General features: G+C 52.8%; 1 protein-coding gene across 1 annotated transcript; it reads left to right on the forward strand.

The window, feature by feature from the left end:
* The first annotated feature begins 1,283 nt into the window (after positions 1 to 1,283).
* DCHS1 (dachsous cadherin-related 1) lies at positions 1,284 to 22,303 on the forward strand. Its single transcript, XM_040963987.1, has 20 exons — positions 1,284 to 3,186; positions 8,466 to 8,654; positions 8,746 to 8,977; positions 9,080 to 9,316; positions 9,639 to 10,664; positions 10,882 to 11,075; positions 11,253 to 11,349; positions 11,434 to 11,591; positions 11,787 to 12,651; positions 12,746 to 12,985; positions 13,075 to 13,200; positions 13,825 to 14,034; positions 15,580 to 16,458; positions 16,577 to 16,690; positions 16,856 to 17,067; positions 17,159 to 17,313; positions 17,549 to 17,679; positions 17,792 to 18,075; positions 18,405 to 18,543; positions 19,223 to 22,303. Exons 1-20 carry the CDS (start codon positions 1,399 to 1,401, stop codon positions 21,832 to 21,834), a joined length of 9,888 nt encoding a protein of 3,295 aa, XP_040819921.1. The 5' UTR covers positions 1,284 to 1,398; the 3' UTR covers positions 21,835 to 22,303.
* The last annotated feature ends 563 nt before the right edge of the window (positions 22,304 to 22,866 follow it).

A 22,866-nucleotide genomic window follows, 5' to 3' on the forward strand; every position in this document is an offset into this window, starting at 1 on the left:
AATTTAACGGAGAAAGCCCAGTGCAGTAGCCTGGTGCCTAAAGTCTTCACATTGCATACACTGAGATGCCATATGGGTGCCAGATTGAATCCCAGCTGCTCCACTTCCCTTCCAGCTCCATGCTTGTGACCTGGCAGAGCAGTTGAGCATGGCCCAAAACTTTGGGACCCTGCATCCGTGTGGGGGACCCAGAGGAAGCTCCTGGCTCCTGGCTTCAGATCAGCTCAGCTTTGGCTTTTGAGGGCACTTGCAGCGTGAACCAGCAGATGGAGGATCTTTCTCCTTATAAATCTGCCTTTCCAATAAAAATAAATATATCTTTAAAATTAAATTTAAAAAACTTAATGGAGATTGCATACTATGAAAAAACACATGGATTGAAAAAATTGTACAACACAGAAAATTTATCTTTCAATTTCATTTCCCATGAACTTTTAAAAGTAATTGTGTGTGCACAGATGTGTATGTGACCAGCTATTCCTCAGTTAGTTTTAGGATGCCCCTTTATACGTAGTGTCACAATATCTACCTATAAGGCATGTACACTGCACTTTAAGTCATCTCCAGATAATTTATAGTACCTAGTGAGATGTCAATTCAATGTACACAGTTGTTATACTGTAATTTTAGAGAAAAATGATAAGAAAAAGAAATTTGTTTATGTTCAGTACAAATGCAAATTCTTTTCTCCAATATTTTCAATCCAGAATTGGTTGAATTTATAGATGCAGAACTTGAGTATATGGGGAGAAGACTGGTTCTATTCATACATAATGAGTTTATATATGTATATGCACATATATATATGTATATGCACATATGTATATGTATATATAAACTCCAGGCAAGATTATTGAGTTACTGAAGTGGAAAGTGGGTGAGATTATGTGGTTATTGAGGCTGCAAGGGGTGGTTATTGGTTCTGGATGAGGAAAAAGTGAGAAAGGACTGGCCATATCTTTTTTAAGTCCAGAAATAGAATATGGGCTGCCAAAGTGAGACTTAAGTCCAGTAACAGAAGGAAAGGAGTAAATAGAAAAAATCTGCCAATAGAGGATGTAGGGTGGGATGGGGACCTGTCAGGGGAAAGGCGAGAGGGGATCCTAGGGAGTCCTGAAGCAGAGGGTCATGAGGCTAAGATGAGTGTGTTGGGCATCATGAAGACCTGGCAAGCATTAGAGGGCTCAGCATGTCTCAGTTTTAATGTGGCCTCCATCCCCATGTAGACTCTTGGTCTCTTCCCTGGCATGATCTTTTTCCATCTCCTTTTTTCTCTCAGGTCAAGGAACCTGAATTGGAACCAAGGGCCAAGCTGCACTTGATCCAAAACCTGCCATCAGTTAGTCCCAGAGGCTGGTCTGGAGCTGGAGCTCCAGCAACAACTGGGCTGTTCCTGTCATGCAGAAGGAAACAGGCATTGCACTTTCCCGCCCTGGCATGAAGAGCCCCAGGCCCCTCCTCTTGCTCTCATTGCTGCTGCTGCTACTAGGGGCCTGGGTGACTGGTGCCCAGGGTCAGGCAGGAAGCCTAGACCTGCAGATTGATGAGGAACAGCCAGCAGGCACACTGATCGGGGACATCAGTGCAGGCCTTCCGGCAGGCACAGCAGCACCTCCCATGTACTTCATCTCTGCCCAGGAGGGCAGTGGTGTGGGCACAGACCTAGCCATCGATGAACACAGTGGGGTTGTCCGGACAGCCCGTGTCTTGGACCGCGAGCGGCGGGACCGCTACCGCTTCACTGCAGTCACTCCTGACGGTGCCACCGTGGAAGTTACAGTGCGTGTGGCTGACATCAACGACCATGCTCCAGCCTTCCCACAAGCTCGGGCCACTCTCCAGATACCTGAGCACACAGCTCTTGGCACCCGCTATCCGCTGGAGCCTGCTCGTGATGCAGATGCTGGTCACTTGGGAACCCAAGGCTATGCACTGTCCGGTGATGGAGCTGGAGAGACCTTCCGGCTAGAGACGCGTCCTGGGCCAGATGGGGCTCCTGTGCCTGAGCTTGTAATTACTGGGGAGCTAGACCGAGAGAACCACTCCCACTACATGCTGCAGCTGGAGGCTTATGATGGTGGTTCACCACCCCGGAGAGCCCAGGCCCTGCTGGACGTGACCCTGCTGGACATCAACGACCATGCCCCAGCTTTCAATCAGAGCCGCTACCATGCCGTGGTGTCTGAGAGCCTGGCCCCAGGCAGTCCTGTCTTGCAAGTATATGCATCTGATGCTGACGCTGGTGCCAACGGAGCTATCACTTATGAAATCAACCGGAGACAGAGTGAGGGTGACGGGCCCTTCTCCATTGATGCCCACACGGGGCTGTTGCGGTTGGAGCGCCCCCTGGACTTTGAGCAGCGGCGGGTCCATGAACTGGTGGTGCAGGCACGGGATGGTGGGGCTCACCCTGAGCTGGGCTCAGCCTTTGTGACTGTGCACGTGCGAGATGCCAATGACAATCAGCCCTCCATGACTGTCATCTTCCTAAGTGCAGACGGCTCCCCACGAGTGTCTGAGGCTGCCCCACCTGGGCAGCTGGTGGCTCGGATATCCGTGTCTGACCCAGATGATGGTGACTTTGCCCATGTCAACGTGTCCCTGGAGGGTGGAGAGGGCCACTTTGCCCTAAGCACCCAAGACAGCGTCATCTATCTGGTGTGTGTGGCTCGACGGCTGGACCGGGAAGAAAGGGATGCCTATAACTTGCGGGTTACTGCCACAGACTCAGGCTCCCCTCCACTGCGGGCTGAGGCTGCCTTTGTACTGCATGTCACCGATGTCAATGACAACGCTCCCGTCTTTGATCACCAGCTCTACAGGCCCGAGCCTCTGCCTGAAGTTGCACTGCCTGGCAGCTTTGTGGTGCGGGTGACAGCACAGGACCCTGACCAAGGCACCAACGGTCAAGTCACCTACAGCCTGGCCCCTGGCGCTCATACCCGCTGGTTCTCCATCGACCCCACCTCAGGCATCATCACCACGGCTGCCTCACTGGACTATGAGTTGGAACCTCAGCCACAGCTGATTGTGGTAGCCACGGATGGGGGCCTGCCCCCTCTGGCCTCCTCTGCCACAGTTAGCGTGGCCCTGCAAGATGTGAATGATAATGAGCCCCAGTTCCAGAAGACATTCTACAATGCCTCACTGCCTGAGGGAACCCAGCCTGGAACCTGCTTCCTGCAGGTGAGTAGGCCGCACACACATCAGGGCAGTGCTGAGGGCAGGGCCATAGAAGATCCCAGAACAGGTAGCAAGCCTTGGGGTGTGTCTGTTAATGTGGCTGTGCCAGAGAAGTTTGGTCCTGTTCTGTGAGCTACAGAGTCTGAGTGAAAAATGAAAGGGCTGAGGCGGGTCATCTTAGAAGTTGAAGGAACTGAGAATAAATGTAGGAGAAAGTGTCTGGCAGAGTCAGAAAGTGACAGTCTCACCCAAAGTCTCAAAGCTGTTCTAGACAGAGATGTAGATTTTTCAGACCCACTCCAGGGAGAGCCCAGCATTTAGGGAGTCCTCAATGCTGGGCTGTGCTAGCAGAAATCTGTCTGCCTTGGGAGCAAATGGAACACCTGGACTCAGGCATGATGATGGGAGAGAATAAGAACTATTCAGTGAGGTGCCCATGGACACAGTTGGAATACCTCTCAAGGGACGAGGTAGAGGTGAGGGGAACACAGACAGTAAGGCAGGCCTGAAGTGATGGGCACCACAGTATGAGGGCTGAGGACTTTCCTTTGCCAGTGAAGGAGGGCACTGAACTTGTTTGATGTGGGAGGGGCATGATCAGGTTGTTTAGTCAGCTAATTTGGCTTTAAGGGTTAAGAATCAATTAGATGAGTGAGTGAGTGAGTGAGAGATCATTCCTTCATTCATGTTCAAAGATTTTGTTAGCTACTGTGAGCCTGAAATTATGCTGTGCCCAAAGAACAAAGAAAGGAGACAGCCCTGCTCCCAGGCAGCTCTGAGACAGTTAGATAACTAGTGCTGCACAGGTGGCATGGAGTGCTGGGGAAGCCCAGAAGAGGGGTCTTGAAGAGCTAATAGGACCTTGCCAAATGATTGATACAGGGAGTGTGGATGGAGACTCCAGGCCTGCAAAGGAGCTGCCAAATACATACCGTGATGTGTTCAGGAGCTGCATTGTTCAGGCTGACTTCAGCTGTGCCGATGAGAAAGAGCTGGGGTGGAGATCTTACAAATTATAGGGAGCAAATGCCAATGAGGGGCTCTCAGCAAATCGGTCATGCCTTTTGGCTGCATTGGAATATGGCTGGGGAGAGACCTTGAAGACAGGGCAGCCTCTTAAGAGACTATGTTTTAAGTCCTGATGTCTCCAAAGTGCACTAGACCCCTCAGGATCTCCTCCACTGCCTCTTGGCCTAGACTTCCAGACTGTTTCTGGGCCTGGCTGACTCCTTGTCTTCTGGCCAGACTCTGGATGTTTGCCTTTCTGTTGCTGTCCAGCTCCCAGGACACACTCTCCCATGTGTTCATGCTTCCTCTTGGCCAGGACCAGTTGATTATTGTTTCCAAATTTCTTCCCTCCTCAGTTGTTCCTGAAAAGACCACAAGTCTCCAGGTGGTTTCCTGCAGTTTTTACTATTAGCTGTCATTGGGAAGCAGGGGCTTTGCAACTATTACAAGGTCTTCACATTTGATTTATTTATTGTGTAAATAAATATGTTTCTTGGAATCCCACCATGTGCCAGTCACGGTGCTAGATTTGCACAATACAGAAATGAATGAGTCACTATCCCTTCTGTCTCCTGGAGTTGTAGTCTGGAGGAGAGATTTGTATGCAAAAAAAGAGTTTTATTACACTGAGAAAATTCTCTTGATGTGAAGACTTTGTGTATATATATTCATATATAAGACATATTATACATATATAAAATGTTTTATATGTGTATATATGCACATACATATAAAAAATTCAGATATGCTATATGTTTTCCCAGATAATGTAGTGTTTGATTTGAGACTTAAGAAATGAACAGTTTGAAACAGAACCAGATTAGAGGCTGGTTTCACACAGAGAAGTGAGAAAGCCTGACTACTTCAATGGCCTTCAAGTGACTTGGTATCTCTTGAGTCTGGAGATGTGAGATGGAAAAATGAGTGATGAGATAGGCAAGTAGGCTAGATTGAGAAGCTAAGACAAGTTGTTCACCTTAAGAAATAAATACAAAACATCAAAAGATTTTTCAGTACTGAATTAGTAAGATCAGTTTTTCTCCCCCACAAAACTGTAGTCATGTGAGCAGTGGTTTGCAGTTCTGCTCTCCTCACAGGGACATTTTGGCATTGTCTAGAGTCATTTTGATGGTCACAACTAGATGTTACTGGCATCCAGTGGGTAGAAGCTAGGGATGCTGCTATCCATCTTAAAATGCATAAGAGAGCTCCCACAATAAGGAATTTCCTGGTCCAAAATTTCAACAGCACAGCAAGATCAAGAAACTGAAGTAGACAATGTATTGGGAGGTTAGACCCCTCACAAGGAGTTAGAGTAATCCAGAGGAGAGATAAATCAGGCCTGAGCATGACAGTGATAATAGCAATAAGGAGAACTGACAATTTGGAGAGATAATGAGGCCTTGCATAGTCCCTAGTTGATTGATACACAAGCAAGAAAAGGGGAAGAATTGACTACTGGCTGGAGCAGCTGTGTGGATTGAAGAGTCATTAGTGCAGATTTGGAATGCTCATGAGATTCGTTTTGGACAGGTTGCATTTATGGTGCCTGCAGAACATCCAAATGGAGACGTTGAGCAGGCATCTGGATACACAAGCTTGGAGCTCAGAGGAGTGATTCAGGATGAAAATACAGACAATGCCTAAAGCCACAGAAGTGAAACAGAAGGCCCTGAGAGAGCATGCAGAGTTAGGAAAATCAAAGATTGGTTTCAGGAAACAAACAGTGAGTAAGAAAGGCAGAGTGCAGAGAAGGGCAAAGGGGTACAGAGAAAGACGGAAAAGGCAGGAAGCTGCAGGAGGAACAGCAGACTCATGTCAAAGCTGGAGGCACTCCTGGAATGGAGGTTGGGCTAGGCTTATGCAGTCAGAGTGTTCACAGGTAAGGTCTCCCATTTAGCCTTGAAATACTGCATGAGAGCAAGGGATACGGTGGGGGACAGAGGAGATGGGTGAAGTTTATTACAGTTTGGGAGTAGCAAGGGAAAGGGAACTGACCAAGCTTGGACTAAGAAGCTGAACTGGAAATATGCTGAAATAAAGACTGTAGATTTGCATGAAACTTGTAAGCAGGGACCATGCAAGCCAGGAAATTCACTTCAGCCTTGGTCATTTCCAGTCAATAGCCTCCATGCCTTTGGGGGTCACTTCCTGACAACTTCCCCAACCAGTTTATTGCTTTCTTCCTGCAGCAGGTCAGAGGGCAAAGGTCTTTAACAGCTTCTGGAGCTGGTGCTGCAGCTGTGCTGCTGCCCACCGGGACTGATGCAGGGGAAGTCTGTCTCCTGGGATATCCGGGCTCCTAGCCACCACAGCAAGTTGGAACAGGAGCTGTTTCCAGGGTTCAGTTGTGGCACGGTGTTAGCGTCTCTCAGTGGGATAAACAATGGTTCAGATCACTCTGTCAAGGCCCTGGGCAAGACTCAGACATCTTTGGCTAGCTTTCTCTCTGAGCACATTTTGTGGCTGAGAAAGGGCACTGTCTAGCTTCCTCTTGCAACGTGCCATGACCCCAAGGTCCTTCTAGCCACAAAGAGCACTTTGTCACAGGCTGCAGTAGTGAGCACCAGCTAACCAACTCTTGAGGGCCCAATGTACACCCAATGTGTTCAACTCGGTATGAAAGAAGGTTTTGTTAGAAAAGCAGGGCAATGTGCATGTCTGTTTACTCAGTGAACAAATACACACAGAGCACCTGCTGTGTACCTGGCCCTGTTCTAGGCTGAAGATGCATGAGCCACATCCATAAACCCATGCAATAAATCCTATAACAATCAGACCTTACTACTAATCAATTCCAATTCTAATGAGCAAACTTACTAAAGGCCAGACCTGTACATCAGGCTGAAGCATTCTGTCAGGCAGGTCGCTGCTTAAGGTGGTTATGAGAACTGGTCAAGGCACCAGATCACTTCTGACACGCGAAATGGGGACAATTCCCTACTCACTATGCAAGCAGTTCATTGTGCAACAGACACCAGCTGGAGTCCTGTAATTCATTTCAATTCTGACATCATCTACCCAAGATTTCTCCTCTGCACACTTCAGATGCCAGTCATAAACCCTCCATTGCTCTAGCTGTGCTTCTGACCCACTGGCTATCCGGGCTCCCACAACTCCCTCTTTGGAGTGAATTCACTGGCTAGGCAGCTCACAGAATTCATGGAGATACTTACATGTGGCAGTCTGTTCTGTATCCAGAGAGAGGTGCACAGGGGAAAGGGAGCGGGGAGAGGCACACAGCTTCTGTGCCTTCTCTAGGGTGCCACCCTCCAGGAACCTCTGTATTCACCGGTGGGAAAGTCTGAACTTCTTTGGCATTTTTATGGTGGCTTCACTGTGTAGGCGTGATAACTATAGACTGAATGGGGAAAGGGCTGTCTGTTCAAATCCTTCAGCATTCCATCTTCATTGATATGGGTCGGGAAACTTCTGGAATGAGGAGGGTCTTATGATCTACTTTGGAACAAGATTAGGTCAGGGTCTTTATAGTCAGCCAGAGGCCAGGAAAGACTAGAGCTTCTATGACTTTCCTTAGGGAAGAGACACTCTGGATTACATGGTGTGCCATGGAAGGGAGTTATAAGGCAGGAACTATGGATGGAAAAAAATGTAATATATATATATATTATATATATATATTTCCAAAATTAATTTGTAACCCTAAAATTAATACTTTTGCAGTCATTATTAAACATGTGCAGAGCAATGGAAAATTTGATTTACCTAACACACATTCCTGGCTGAGTTTGAAAAGGTAACCAACCCTCTGCTTTCTTCTTTCAGCTGTCACACGGTAATGGTAACCAAGTGGCCTTTTTGAAGTTTACTTAATGTCACTTTCTTTCCTACCTTTTAATGCTTTTTGATGGTGAATTTGCTCTTAGAAGTGGTCCCCAGGTGTAGTGCTAAAGAGCTTATCTAGTGTCCCCAAGCACAAGAAGGCTATGGAGCGTCATAATAGAGAAAATACCAGTGTTAGATAAACTTCATTCGGATGTTCTAGCGCTGTTAGCTGAGGTCAATGTTAATGACTCAACAATCTATATTGGATAAGATATCTTTAAGCAGAAAGGTAACTTTTGACTGAAAAAGCTGTGGCCAAAGGCTCTTGGGAAGCTAATCTATAAATGAAGTCCAAGTGGGGCTTGAGTACTGGTCAGTGTCCTCCTTGTCCCTTCTATGTATCCCCATCCATTGGGCATCAGCTGCCTGTTCTAGTTATCACTCATCTCTGGCTTTTCTGGACATCACTCACCAGAGCTTCTCTGCAGGTGACAGCCACGGATGCAGACAGTGGCCCTTTCGGCCACCTCTCCTATTCCTTGGGTGCTGGACTGGGAGCCTCTGGGTCCCCTCCATTTCGCATTGATGCCCGCAGTGGGAACGTGTGCACGACCCGGACCCTGGACCGAGACCAGGGACCCTCGAGCTTTGACTTCACTGTGACGGCTGTGGATGGGGTGAGTGGGCAGAGCATGGACAGGCTGGGATGTCAGAGCAGGACCCTTGCCAGACAAAGCACATCTGACCTATGGTTGCATGTCCTACCAGGGAGGCCTCAAGTCCATGGTGTATGTGAAGGTGTTTGTGTCAGACGAAAATGACAACCCACCTCACTTTTATCCACGGGAGTATGCTGCCAGTCTGAGTGCCCAGAGTACACCAGGCACGGCTGTGATGAAAGTCCGTGCTCATGACCCTGACCAGGGTCCCCATGGGAGACTCTCCTATCACATTCTGGCTGGCAACAGCCCTCCACTTTTTGCCTTGGATGAACAAACAGGTGAGGTTCCTTCTAATCCCCACTGTACTACCTCCCTCTCCCATCACTCTTCCATCCCTCTTCTGTGTCCTTACCTGTCTCTGTTCCTGTCCCTCCCCCCAGGGCTGTTGACAGTAGCCTGGCCCTTGGCCAGGCGAGCGAATTCTGTGGTGCAGCTGGAGATTGGAGCTCAGGATGGAGGTGGCCTGCAGGCAGAACCCAGCGCCCGAGTCAATATCAGCATCATACCTGGAACCCCCACACCACCCATATTTGAAAAACTACAGTATGTCTTTTCTGTGGCAGAGGATGTGGCACCTGGCACCAGCGTGGGCGTAATCCAGGCACACAACCCACCAGGTATCATTTGGCATCATACAGCTTGGTGCCACACTTAGCTACCCCAGTGTAGCTTCCAGCACCATAATCAAGGTACTGTACAGTATCATCGCAGATAGCCCCAACCAGCTTTGATACCAACACCCAGGACCTCCTTAGGCACAGTGCAGACACATAAATACCACCCTAGTGCCAACCCATTATTCTGCCAAAATTTCCTTCCCATAATACTTTGAAAGGCACATTTGCAGGCACTGCTCAGCCCTTCTCAAAATTACAGTCCAGGCTCCAACTCAATAGGTACCCCCACCCACCTTCTTCATGACTACTCTCTTCTCCCTAGGTCGTCTGGGGCCTGTGACCCTTGCACTATCAGGAGGGGATCCCAAGGGGCTCTTCTCCCTGGATGCAGCCTCAGGGCTACTGCAAACTTTTCGCCCTCTGGACCGAGAGCTTCTTGGACCAGTGCTGGAGCTGGAGGTGCGAGCTGGCAGTGGAATACCTCCAGCTTTTGCCGTAGCTCGGGTGCGTGTGCTGCTGGATGATGTGAATGACAACTCGCCTGCCTTCCCTGCACCTGAAGACACTGTCCTGCTGCCACCAAACACTGCCCCTGGGACGCCTATCTATACGCTACGGGCTCTGGACCCTGACTCGGGGGTTAACAGTCGAGTCACCTTCACCCTGCTTGCTGGAGGCAGTGGGGTCTTCACTGTGGATCCCATCACTGGCCATGTTCGGCTCCTGGGACATCTGGGACCCCCAGGAGGGCCAGCCCATGAATTGGAACTGGAGGCCCGGGATGGGGGCTCTCCACCACGCACCAGCCACTTTCGACTGCGGGTGGTGGTACAGGACCTTGGGACCCATGGGCTGGCTCCCCGGTTCGACAGCCCCATCTATCGTGTCGACCTGCCCTCGGGCACCACCCCTGGGACTCAGGTCTTACAGGTGCAGGCCCAGGCACCAGATGGGGGCCCTATCACCTATCATCTTGCAACAGATGGAGCAAGTAGCCCCTTTGGTCTAGAGCCACAAAGTGGGTGGCTATGGGTGCGGGCTGCACTGGACCGTGAGGCTCAGGAGTTGTACACGCTGAAAGTCATAGCCGTGGCGGCATCCAGAGCTGAACTGGGGCAGCAGACAGGCACAGCTACTGTGAAGGTCAGCATCCTCAACCAGAATGACCACAGTCCCCGCTTGTCTGAGGAGCCCACCTTCTTGGCTGTAGCTGAAAACCAGCCCCCAGGAACAAGTGTGGGCCGGATCTTTGCTACTGACAGAGACTTGGGACCCAATGGACGTCTGACGTACAGCCTGCGTCAGCTGTCGGAAGACAACAAGGCCTTCCGTATCCAGCCCCAGACAGGTGAGCAGAAGGACTAAACTCTGGAACTCCATAGCCTCTCATCCCCAGACTAGTGGACATCTGGACTGGATTTCCATTTCCTAGCCCAGACTTTGGCCTGGGTTTGGCCCTGTCATTCACTCCCATACCCTGCCCCCAGGCTCCAACTTCTTAGCCAAAAGCTTTAGACTCTGCAGCCCTAAGAATCCCATACTCAGTGTTCATCTTGCACTCCCAGGTGAGGTGATCACACTCCAAACCCTGGACCGCGAGCAGCAGAGCAGCTACCAGCTCCTGGTGCAGGTGCAGGATGGAGGAAGTCCACCCCGCAGCACTACAGGCACCGTGCACATTGCAGTGCTGGACCTCAATGACAACAGCCCCACCTTCCTACAGGCTTCAGGAGCTGCTGGCGGGGGCCTCCCTATACAGGTATGTGACGTGGCCAGACCCTGTCCTGCAGAAGTGTCAGAGGGCATGGGGACCTCCCAATAGAGATGCAGGTGTAGGCAACAGAGTGAAAAGGGCTCTGCCTGTACACGGAGGAGGCCTGGAGTTGTCTCATGAACAGTAAGGAGAGACAACTGGAGATGAGTTATATCCCCACAGGTACCAGATCGTGTGCCTCCAGGAACACTGGTGACAACTCTGCAAGCCAAAGATCCGGATGAGGGGGAGAACGGAACCATCCTGTACACACTCACTGGTATGGGCGTGGAAGGTTGATGGTGTGCCTTCCTGACCCACTCAGCTCTGAGCCCCTAAGCCCTCATCTTTCCTGTCTCCTCAGGTCCTGGCTCAGAGCTCTTCTCTCTGCACCCCCACTCCGGGGAACTGCTCACTGCTGCATCCCTGAGCCGAGCAGAGCGGCCCCACTATGTGCTGACACTGAGTGCTCATGACCAAGGCAGCCCACCTCGAAGTGCCAGCCTCCAGTTGCTCGTGCAGGTATGACTGCCCTTCCTACAGTCTGCCCACCTTCCCTTGGCTGTCGCTGCGTCCCCTCCCTCTCACATTAACTGCTTCTTGGGGTCCTTGGGCCTACTTAGTCAATCTCTTGTGTCCAGCAATCCAGACAAGATCCCCCTTTGCCCTTTCGGGTCCTCCTGTTCACCTCCTTCCTCCCTTCCCGGTTTGCAATAGGTGCTTCCCTCAACCCGTCTGGCTGAACCGCCACCAGATCTTACCGAGCCAGACCCTGGGGCACCAGTGCCCGTGGTGCTAACAGTGACGGCAACCGAGGGGCTGAAGCCAGGCTCCCTGCTGGGTTCTGTGGCGCCCCCAGAGCCGGCGGGTGTGGGCGCACTAACCTACACACTGGTGGGAGGCGCCGACCCCGAGGGCACCTTCGCTCTGGACGCGGTCTCAGGACGCCTGTACCTGGCGCGGCCCTTGGATTTCGAGGCGGGCCCGGCGTGGCGCACGCTCACGGTGCGCGCCGAGGGGCCCGGCGGTGCAGGCGCGCGGCTGCTGCGAGTGCAAGTGCGCGTGCAGGATGAGAATGAGCACGCACCCACCTTTGCGCGCGACCCGCTGGCGCTAGCGCTACCAGAGAACCCCGAGCCCGGGGCGACGCTGTACACTTTCCGCGCGTCGGATGCCGACGGTCCCGGCCCCAACAGCGACGTGCGTTACCGCCTGCTGCGCCAGGAGCCGCCTACGCCCCCGCTCCGCCTGGACGCGCGTACCGGAGCCCTCAGCGCTCCGCGGGGCCTGGACCGGGAGACCACACCCGCGCTGCTCCTGCTCGTGGAAGCCGCCGATCGGCCCGCCAACGCTAGCCGCCGCCGCGCAGCACGCGTTTCTGCGCGGGTCTTTGTCACAGATGAGAATGACAACGCACCAGTTTTCGCGTCGCCCTCTCGCGTACGCCTCCCGGAAGATCAGAAACCTGGGCCCGTGGCGCTGCACGTGGTGGCCCGGGACCCAGATTTGGGCGAGGCCGCACGGGTGTCCTATCGCCTGGCAGCTGGCGGGGATGGCCACTTTCGGCTGCACCCGAACACTGGTGAGTTGGACTGGGACAAGGGCGGGCAGGAGCGTGGATGATGTGGAAAGCTTGTTACAGCTTCCAGCTAACTCCTGCTTTACTGCCAACCTAGGAGCGTTGTCCGTGGTGCGGCCCCTGGACCGCGAGCAGCGAGCTGAGCACATCCTGACCGTGGTGGCCTCAGACCACGGCTCACCACCGCGCTCCGCCACACAACTCCTGACCATAAGTGTCGCCGATGTCAACGATGAGGCACCCGCTTTCCAGCAGCAGGAGTACAGCGTCCTCTTGCGGGAGAACAGCCCTCCTGGCACTTCTTTTCTCACTCTGCGAGCCACCGACCCCGACCTCGGTAGGACCTGGGGGTCGGAACTATGAGAGGGGTGGACTGAGGCAAGAAAGAGGATAGTTCTGATCGCCCTCCACGTTGCCCCTCTGTAGGCGCCAACGGGCAAGTCACTTATGGGGGAGTGTCCTGTGAAAGCTTCTCTTTGGACCCAGACACTGGAGTTCTCACAACTCTTCGGGCTCTAGATAGAGAGGAGCAAGAGGAGATCAACCTGACAGGTAGGTGACAACAGGATCCCAAAGGCCTGTGGTATGGCAAACCTCAGTGCTACTTTGCAGAATCCTCCTCTCCCCACAAAGTGTCATCTTCTAAAAGTTTCACCGATTACAGCACCACCCCTGTTACATTTTTGGGTGCTTCTGAGAAGTATAGTTTGTCAGGGTGCCAAGTGAAATGGATTCTAGACTGTGAGGTTCTCAAATACACAATGTCACAGCTGTGCCTTCTAGGCCACCCTCAAATTATGCTGCAGTCATTTAACGGTGCATGTTGATACTGTGTATCAGAGGGATCAAGTGACTTGCAAGCCAATAAAGCTTGCATGGAGGTGGCGGGGCTGGACCTTGAGCCCAGATTTTTTTGACACCTGGTGTGGTGCTTTTTCTGTCCCATCACCACTACTCCAGCATACATCTTGCATGCACCAAGCACGGGAGATGAAAAGAAAAGAAAAGAAAATATCTTCTACTGTGATCTGACGCCACATGTTTGCTTGTGTGTGCATGTGCATGGGAGGTTTGGAGAGAGGTATGCCCTTGGCAAGCAGGCATGAATACTGTGCCGTGTGGGTCTCTTTGTGGGGTGGGTATAGGCTGGACCTCCTTGATTCTGCTTCCTTACAGTGTATGCCCGGGACATGGGCTCGCCGCCGCTGTTAACTCATGTCACTGTACGAGTGACTGTGGAGGATGAGAATGACCACACACCAACCTTTGGGACTTCCCACCTCTCCCTGGAGGTGCCTGAGGGTCAGGACCCCCAGACCCTTACTGTGTTCCGGGCCTCTGACCCAGATGTGGGCGCCAATGGACAGCTGCAGTACCGCATCCTGGGTGAGAACCAACCCGCACCCACTCACCCAGCATCCACTTGGCTGGATTTGGTCCTTGATGGCCTGTCCTCCCCACTCAGAGTTTCTGGGACTCCTTCCCCTCTTTCTGTCTTTCAAGTTTGCTTTCATGCATATATCAGAGTAACTACCTCTTTTTAAGCTCTCTAATCTACCTCTCTCGATGTCTCGATGTCAGTTTTTATTTGTCTATCTCTGTAAAGCAGTCATTCTCAAAAATTTTTAGTTGCAGGAATCCTTATCACTCTTTAATTTCTGAGAACCCTAAAGAGTTTTTATGTGGATAATACAATATTTACTGTCTTAGACACTAGAACTGAGACAGTTTTACAGTATCATTGAAAAGAAGCCAATGAAAGATACTGGCAGCTGTGTTTCTGCACAAGGACAAGGGAAATGTTAAGAGTTAGTTGGACAGGGGAATGAGACCACAGAGATTAATGCAGGCATAACTAAAGGTGACCAGTGCATGCAAAGTCTGAAAGCACACATATTCACTCTCTGAACTTTCTACCTAAAATATTCCAGCAGACACAATACCTAAACACACATCCCGTTAAGATAGTGATAATGGCGTAATGTATCATGTAACATCTGCTAACTTCACTGTACATTTTTGAGAATAAAGGAGGCATGTAAAAGCTTCGTGTTACTATAAAAACAATTTTGATCTTACCTATATGGAAGAGTCCCAAGGGGGCAGGAGTTAACACACCAGTTGAGGGCCTAGTGCAATAGCATGCACTGGGATCCCATATGGGCACCAATTCTAGTCCCAGCTGCCTTACTTTCCATCAGCTCCCTGCCTGTGGCCTGGGAAAGCAGTCAAGGATGGCCCTAAGCCTTGGGACCCTGTACCCACACATGAGATCCGGAAGAAGCTCCTGGCTTTGGATTGGATCAGCTCAATTGTGGCTTCTTAAGGAATGAACCAGCGCCTATTACCTACGGAACAATGTCTCATAAACACAATGTAATCAATAAAGAGAAAAAAAAAAGGAATGAACCAGCGGATGGAGACAGATCTTTCTATCTATATCTCATTCTCTATTTAGATCCACCCTTCCAATTAAAATAAATAAATCTTTAAAAAAAAATACACCAGTTGAGATACCCATATCCCTGGGTTCAAGTCCTACCTCTGCTTCTGATCAGCTTAGCTTCCTGTAAATGTGCACCCTGCAATAGAACGATGGTGGCTCAGATTGTCAGGTTGCTGTCACCCATGTGGGAGACTGAATTGGTTTCCTGGCTTTTGGCCTTGGTCTGACCAGCTCCACTGTTGTACACGCTTGGAAATCAGCAGATAGAAGATCTGTATGTCTATCTTTCTATTTCTACACTCATGAGCCACATAGTATCCCACCCCCAAAGCTGTTTCTCTGTGTTTTTCTTTCTGCCTACTTCTCTGTTTCTTGGCCTGTCTCCCAAACTCCCCCTCCTTTCCCCTCTCACCCATCTCTCTTGTGCTGTGCACAGATATCAGCACCAGCCTCATGCCTGGTTATCTGTATGTTCTTTTCTGCAGATGGAGACCCATTGGGAGCCTTTATCCTGGATCTTGCCTCTGGGGAGTTTGGCACCATGAGGCCACTGGATCGGGAAGTAGAGCCAGCATTCCAGCTGCAGATAGAGGCTCGGGATGGAGGCCAGCCAGCTCTTAGTGCCACTCTGCTTGTGACAGTCACAGTACTGGATGCCAACGACCATGCCCCTGCCTTTCCTGTGCCTGCCTACAATGTAGAGGTGCCCGAGGATGCACCTGCAGGAACCCTGCTGCTGCAGCTACAGGCTCATGACCCTGATTCCGGTGCCAACGGCCGTGTGACCTACTACCTGGGTGCAGGTGCAGCAGGAGCCTTCCTGCTGGAGCCCAGCTCTGGGGAATTGCGCACCGCAACAAACCTGGACAGAGAACAATGCCCCAGCTATGCCTTCTCTGTGACCGCTGTGGATGGTGCAGCAGCTGGGCCCCTGAGCACCACAGTGCCTGTCACAATCACAGTGCGCGATGTTAATGACCATGCACCCACCTTTCCCACCAGCCCTCTGCGCCTGCGTCTGCCCCGCCCAGGGCCCAGCCCCAGGACTCCAATCTTACCTCTGGCCACACTACGAGCTGAAGATCGTGACGCTGGTGCCAACGCCTCCATTTTGTACCGACTGGCAGGCACACCACCTCCTGGCACCACTGTGGACTCATACACTGGTGAAATTCGTATGGCCCGCTCTCCTATAGCCCTGAGCCCTCGGGATCGTGTCCTCTTCATTGTGGCCACTGACCTTGGCCGTCCAGCTCGCTCTGCCACTGGTGTGGTCATTGTTGGACTGCAGGGGGAATCTGAACGTGGACCCCGATTTCCCCGGGCTAGTAATGAGGCTACACTCCGTGAGAATGCGCCCCCAGGTAGGTCCCCAACCATGTCTCAGATTTGTGTCCCTCAGTGGCTGGGATTACTCATTATGAAACCCTCCAAACTCCCTCAGCTAATGTTGATTGTCAACTAATGCCATCCTGTCTGTAGGAACTCCTGTTGCCTCCCCCAAGGCTGTCCATGCAGGAGGCTCAAATGGACCGATCACTTACAGCATTCTCAGTGGAAATGAAAGGGGCACGTTCTCTATCCAGCCTGCTACAGGTAAGGGATTGGAGCAAAGACTGAGTGGTTAGGCTCCTAAAGCAGGTACTTTAGGTCAGTGGAGGCTTTGGTGGGGAAGAACTGCCTTTTGTGTGAGACACTCAGTGAGGGAATGTTCTTGGGTGAGCAAAGCAACTGTCACTGATGCAGTCTGTCTCCCCTTAGGAGCCATCACAGTTCGGTCAGCAGAGGGGCTGGACTTTGAGGCCAGCCCACGGCTGCGACTGGTGCTGCAGGCCGAGAGTGGCGGGATCTTTGCCTTCTCTGTGCTGACCCTGACCCTGCAAGATGCCAACGACAACGCTCCCCGTTTCTTGCAGCCTCACTATGTGGCCTTCTTGCCTGAGTCTCGGCCCTTAGAAGGGCCTCTGCTGCAGGTGTGGGGTGTGACAGGAAAAGGGTGGGGGCAGGGACTGGTCAGACTCCTCTGTGGCCGGGCTCATGTCAGCAGCTTCCTGCACTCACCAGGTGGAGGCAGATGACCTGGACCAAGGCTCTGGAGGACAGATATCCTACAGTTTGGCTGCATCCCAGCCAGCACGAGGACTATTCCAGGTCGACCCAGCCACAGGCACTATCACTACCACAGCCATCCTAGACCGTGAGATCTGGGCCGAAACACGGTGAGGCCCGACCCTGTCCTAGTTCTTGCCCATTTCAAGCCCAAGCTCTGTTCTGAATCATTCTAGCCCTGTCCTAGATCTTGTCTGTTTCAAACTCAATCTTACAATAACCTCAGTCCCTAGGCCTTACACTGAATTCCCCCAACCCCAAGCTCTGTTCTGAATTGTTCTAGCCCCGTCTGAGGCTTCCCCTTACCCTCAGACCCCACTCTCTCTGATTAACCTCAATGTCCAGGCTGGTACTGATGGCCACAGACAGAGGCAGCCCAGCCCTGGTGGGCTCAGCTACCCTGACAGTGATGGTCATCGACACCAATGACAACCGCCCCACCATCCCTCAGCCCTGGGAGCTTCGGGTATCAGAAGGTGAGAGCTAGGTCCACGGGGGGCATAAAGGGTGGCAGAGGCACTACTCCCCACCCTGAGGCTCCAGGGGTGCCTGGAACCATGCCAGACACACGTGTCCCTTGTATTACAGATGCACTATTGGGCTCAGAGATTGCCCAAGTAACAGGGAATGATGTGGACTCTGGGCCAGTGCTGTGGTATGTGCTGAGCCCCTCTGGGCCCCAGGATCCTTTCAATGTTGGCCGCTATGGAGGCCGCATCTCCCTCATGGGTCCCTTGGACTTTGAGCAGCGTGACCGCTACCACCTGCAACTGCTGGCACACGATGGGCCTCATGAGGGCCATGCTAACCTCACAGTGCTTGTGGAAGACGTCAATGACAACAGCCCCACCTTTTCTCAGAGCCTTTACCAGGTACCAACAGCCATGGATATCTGCGCTTTGGGGTCCAGGGTTGCTGCTGGAGGGAACTGACAGACTAGAAGCAAGGTGGGCTGAATGCTGAAGTTGATCAGGAGGAAGAGAGGGTCCCATCTCAGACCAGCCTTTCCAAGCTCTGTGAAGTGTGTTTAGGTTGTGGATCCAGAATACCCAGAAATGGGGAGAGGGAAGGATATGGTAGACATTTCTCCTTCAAACACTAAGGAGTGTGGGAATGGGTGCCAAGCAGAACTCATGGGATCAGCTCAAGAACGGAGGCTGAGTGGGAAGCCCAGCCATGAACACATTTCCTTGTCCCTCAGGTGACGCTGCTTGAACACACCCCTCCGGGCAGTGCCATTCTCTCCGTCTCTGCCACTGACCGGGACTCCGGTGCCAATGGTCACATCTCCTACCACCTGGCTTCCCCCGCTGAGGGCTTCAGTGTTGACCCGAACAATGGTATGTCTTCCCCAGGAGCAGACGCCTCACATTTAGCCAGGTTGGGAGCCACATTCTAACCTCATTCCTAGAATTTGCTAGCTGAGGTCTTGACTGTAGATTCTCTGAGCCAGGGAGGATATCTTCTCCCTCTTCTCTCTCTCTTTTTTAAAGATTTATTATTTTTATTGGAAAGTCATATATACAGAGAGGAGGAGAGACAGAGAGGAAGATCTTCCATCCGTTGAGTCACTCCCCAAGTGGCTACAATGGCCGGCACTGAGCCAATCCAAAGCCAGGAGCCCGGAGCCTCTTCTAGGTCTCCCATATCGGTACAGGGTCCCAAGGCTTTGGGCCATCCTCAGCTACTTTCCCAGGCCACAAGCAGGGAGCTGGATGGGAAGCAGGGTGGCCAGGATACAAACCAGCACCCATATGGAATCCCGGCGCATGCAAGATGAGGACTTTAGCCGCTAGGATACTGTACCAGGCCCTTCTCCCTCTTCTCTTTACCCCTTTTGTTTATTACACGTCTAGAAGCTGAGCTTTAAATCTTTGAGATTATTCCATAATTTCCCAGCATGCATAATTTCCCTCCACTCCTCAGAGTCTGACTTCCAAAGCCATTTCCTAGACTCTGTCTCTTGACCCATAGCCACTGCTTAAATGTATGTTTGTTTCCCTTCTTTTCTCTTCTCAGGAACCTTATTCACAACAGTGGGAGCTGTGTCACTGGGCTATGAGGGACCAGGAGTGGTTGATGTGGTGCTGGAAGCAAGAGATCATGGGGCCCCAGGCCGGGCAGCCCGAGCCACAGTGCATGTGCAACTCCAGGACCAGAATGACCACTCCCCCAGCTTCACATTGCCGCACTACCGGGTAGCTGTGACTGAGGATCTGCCTCCTGGCTCCACCCTCCTCACCCTGGAGGCCACAGATGCCGACGGAAGCCGCACTCACGCTACTGTTGACTACAGCATCATCAGTGGCAACCGGGGCCAAGTCTTCCAGCTGGAACCCCGCCTGGCTGAGGCTGGGGAGGGTGGCGGACCAGGCCCCAGAGCACTGGGATGCCTGGTGCTGCTTGAGCCTCTAGACTTTGAAAGCCTAACACAGTACAATCTAACTGTGGCTGCAGCTGACCGAGGGCAGCCACCCCGCAGCTCGGCCGTGCCAGTCACTGTCACCATACTAGATGTCAATGACAACCCGCCTGTCTTTACCCGAGCATCCTATCATGTGGCAATACCCGAGGACACTGCTGTTGGAGCTGAGCTGCTGCACGTAGAGGCCTCTGATGCCGACCCTGGCCCTCACGGCCTCGTACGGTTCACCCTCAGCTCAGGAGACCCTGCAGGGCTGTTTGAGCTAGATGAGAGCTCGGGCACCTTGAAACTGGCCCACCCCCTGGACTGTGAGACCCAGATTCGACATCAGCTTGTGGTTCAGGCTGCTGACCCTGCTGGGACACACTTTGCTTTGGCACCCGTGACAGTCGAAGTCCAGGATGTGAATGACCATGGGCCAGCCTTCCCACTCAATTTGCTGAGCACCAGCCTGGCTGAGAACCAGCCCCCAGGCACTCTTGTTACCACTCTACATGCAATTGATGGGGATGCCGGGGTGTTTGGCAAGCTCCACTATAGCTTGCTGGAGGCTGGGCCAGGGCCTGAGGGCCGAGAGGCATTTGCCCTAAATAGCACAACAGGGGAGCTGCGGGCACGAGTGCCCTTTGACTACGAGCACACAGGAAGCTTCCGGCTGTTGGTGGGTGCTGCTGATGCTGGCAATCTCTCAGCCTCTGTCACTGTGTCGGTGCTGGTGACTGGAGAGGATGAATATGACCCTGTATTCCTCGCTCCAGCTTTCCACTTCCAAGTGCCAGAAGGTGCCCGGCGTGGCCACAACTTGGGTCATGTGCAGGCCACGGACGAGGATGGAGGTGCTGATGGCCTGGTGCTATATTCCCTTGCCGCCTCTTCCCCTTATTTTGGTATCAACCAGACTACAGGTGCTCTGTACTTGCGAGTGGATAGTCGGGCTCCAGGCAGCGGCACAGCCACCTCAGGGGGTGGAGGCCGGACACGGCGTGAGGCACCACGGGAGCTGAGACTAGAGGTGGTAGCCCGGGGACCGCTGCCTGGCTCCCGGAGTGCCACAGTGCCTGTGACTGTGGATATCACCCATACTGCATTGGGCCTGGCGCCTGACCTCAACCTGCTCTTGGTTGGGGCTGTGGCAGCCTCATTGGGAGTTGTGGTGGTGCTTGCACTGGCTGCTCTAGTCTTGGGGCTTGTTAGGGCCCGTAGCCGCAAGGCTGAGGCAGCCCCAGGCCCCATGTCACAGGCAGCACCGCTAGCCAGTGGCTCCCTGCAGAAGCTGGGCCGGGAGCCACCCAGTCCACCACCCTCTGAGCATCTTTATCACCAGACTCTCCCCAGCTATGGCGGGCCAGGAACTGGAGGACCCTATCCCCGAGGAGGCTCCCTGGACCCTTCACACTCAAGTGGCCGAGGCTCAGCAGAAGCTGCAGAGGATGATGAGATCCGCATGATCAATGAGTTCCCCCGTGTGGCCAGTGTGGCCTCCTCCCTGGCTGCCCGTGGCCCTGACTCAGGCATCCAACAGGATGCAGATGGACTAAGTGACACATCCTGCGAACCACCTGCCCCCGACACCTGGTATAAGGGCCGGAAGGCAGGGCTGCTGCTGCCAGGTGCAGGAGCCACACTGTACCGCGAGGAAGGCCCCCCAGCCACTGCCACGGCCTTCCTGGGAGGCTGTGGCCTAAGTCCTGCACCCACTGGGGACTACGGCTTTCCAGCAGACGGCAAGCCATGTGTGGCAGGTGCACTGACAGCCATCGTGGCTGGTGAGGAGGAGCTCCGTGGCAGCTATAACTGGGACTACCTGCTAAGTTGGTGCCCTCAGTTCCAGCCGCTGGCCAGTGTCTTCACAGAAATCGCTCGACTCAAGGATGAAGCTCGACCATGTCCCCCAGCCCCCCGTATTGACCCACCACCCCTCATCACTGCTGTGGCCCACCCTGGAGCCAAGTCTGTGCCCCCCAAACCAGCCAGCACAGCTGCAACCCGGGCCATCTTCCCACCGGCCTCTCATCGCTCACCCATCAGCCACGAAGGCTCCCTCTCCTCAGCTGCCATGTCCCCCAGCTTCTCACCTTCACTGTCTCCTCTGGCTGCTCGCTCACCTGTTGTCTCACCATTTGGAGTGGCCCAGGGCCCCTCCACCTCAGCACTCAGTGCAGAGTCTGGCCTGGAGCCACCCGATGACACAGAGCTGCACATCTAGCTGTGGCCCAGGCTGGGCCCCGACCTGGGATGCGAACCGTGTCCCCAACGCAGGCCCCACTCTGAGCCTGCCCTGAGCAGCCTCGGACTGTGACTAGCCAGGGGAAGGCCACCACCAGGCCCCAGCTCTCCACCCCAAACTCTTCCAGTGGGGGACGGGACCCACAGTTCATCCCAGCCCCCTCAGAGCAATAGGACCACAGAGGCCCTGTTAGTCACTGACCTGTGACCAGGTCCAATGTGGGGAGCAATATGAAGGCGGTGGCAGCCCTGGGTTCTCAGTGAGGACTTCTTGCCCTGTGCCAGCACCCTGAGGTGGAGCTGAGACTTTATTTATTGGGGGGTAGGGGGTGGTGGTGGTCCCTCCAACTTGTTTGGGCCCAGCTCCTTTGGGTTCCTCTGACACTCTTACCCCTGCCAAGAACAAGTGCCAATTCTCACTCTGGAGCCTTAATAAACTGCAGTTTGTATCCAGCCTCCGGCTCTGTTCTGTGGGGATGACTGGAAGGCACTGAACTGTGGACACCTCGGGGACAGCAGGGTGGTACACCTGGGGACCTCAGCAGCTCAGGAGCCCTGCCTGCGGCCCACAGCCATATCTCTTGCAGTCAAATCTTTGTGCCGCTTACTTGGGCGAAAAATTATTAGGAGCTTGCCTGTAGCAGCAACCTGGAAAGGGACTGGCTGGGTGGGGAGGCATCCTAAGGATGACCACCTGAGGATCTTAAAAGAGGCAATGCTGGAAACAAGAGTAGTCCATTAATTTATCTGTTTTTCTTCAAGGCATAAAAACAGCCGCATTGTAAAAAGGAAGTCACATTTGTGGAGTCTCTGCCATGTCAGGCACTCTGCTGGGCAATTTGCTTGCATTATCTCAGTGTAAAATTTCATTGCAACTCCATGATGCAGATCACTTATACAATCGTCACTGTCAAATATATGAGGAAACCTGGGCTCTGAGAGTTTTCTTTCCTGACATCCAGCTAGAAAAAAAGCCAGGTCTGGGGTCATCCAGAGCTTATGACTCTTGGAG

This window comes from Ochotona curzoniae, unplaced genomic scaffold, assembly GCF_017591425.1.
Source record: "Ochotona curzoniae isolate NIBS_2020 unplaced genomic scaffold, NIBS_Ocur_1.0 scaffold_3223, whole genome shotgun sequence".
Classification (NCBI taxonomy): domain Eukaryota; kingdom Metazoa; phylum Chordata; class Mammalia; order Lagomorpha; family Ochotonidae; genus Ochotona; species Ochotona curzoniae.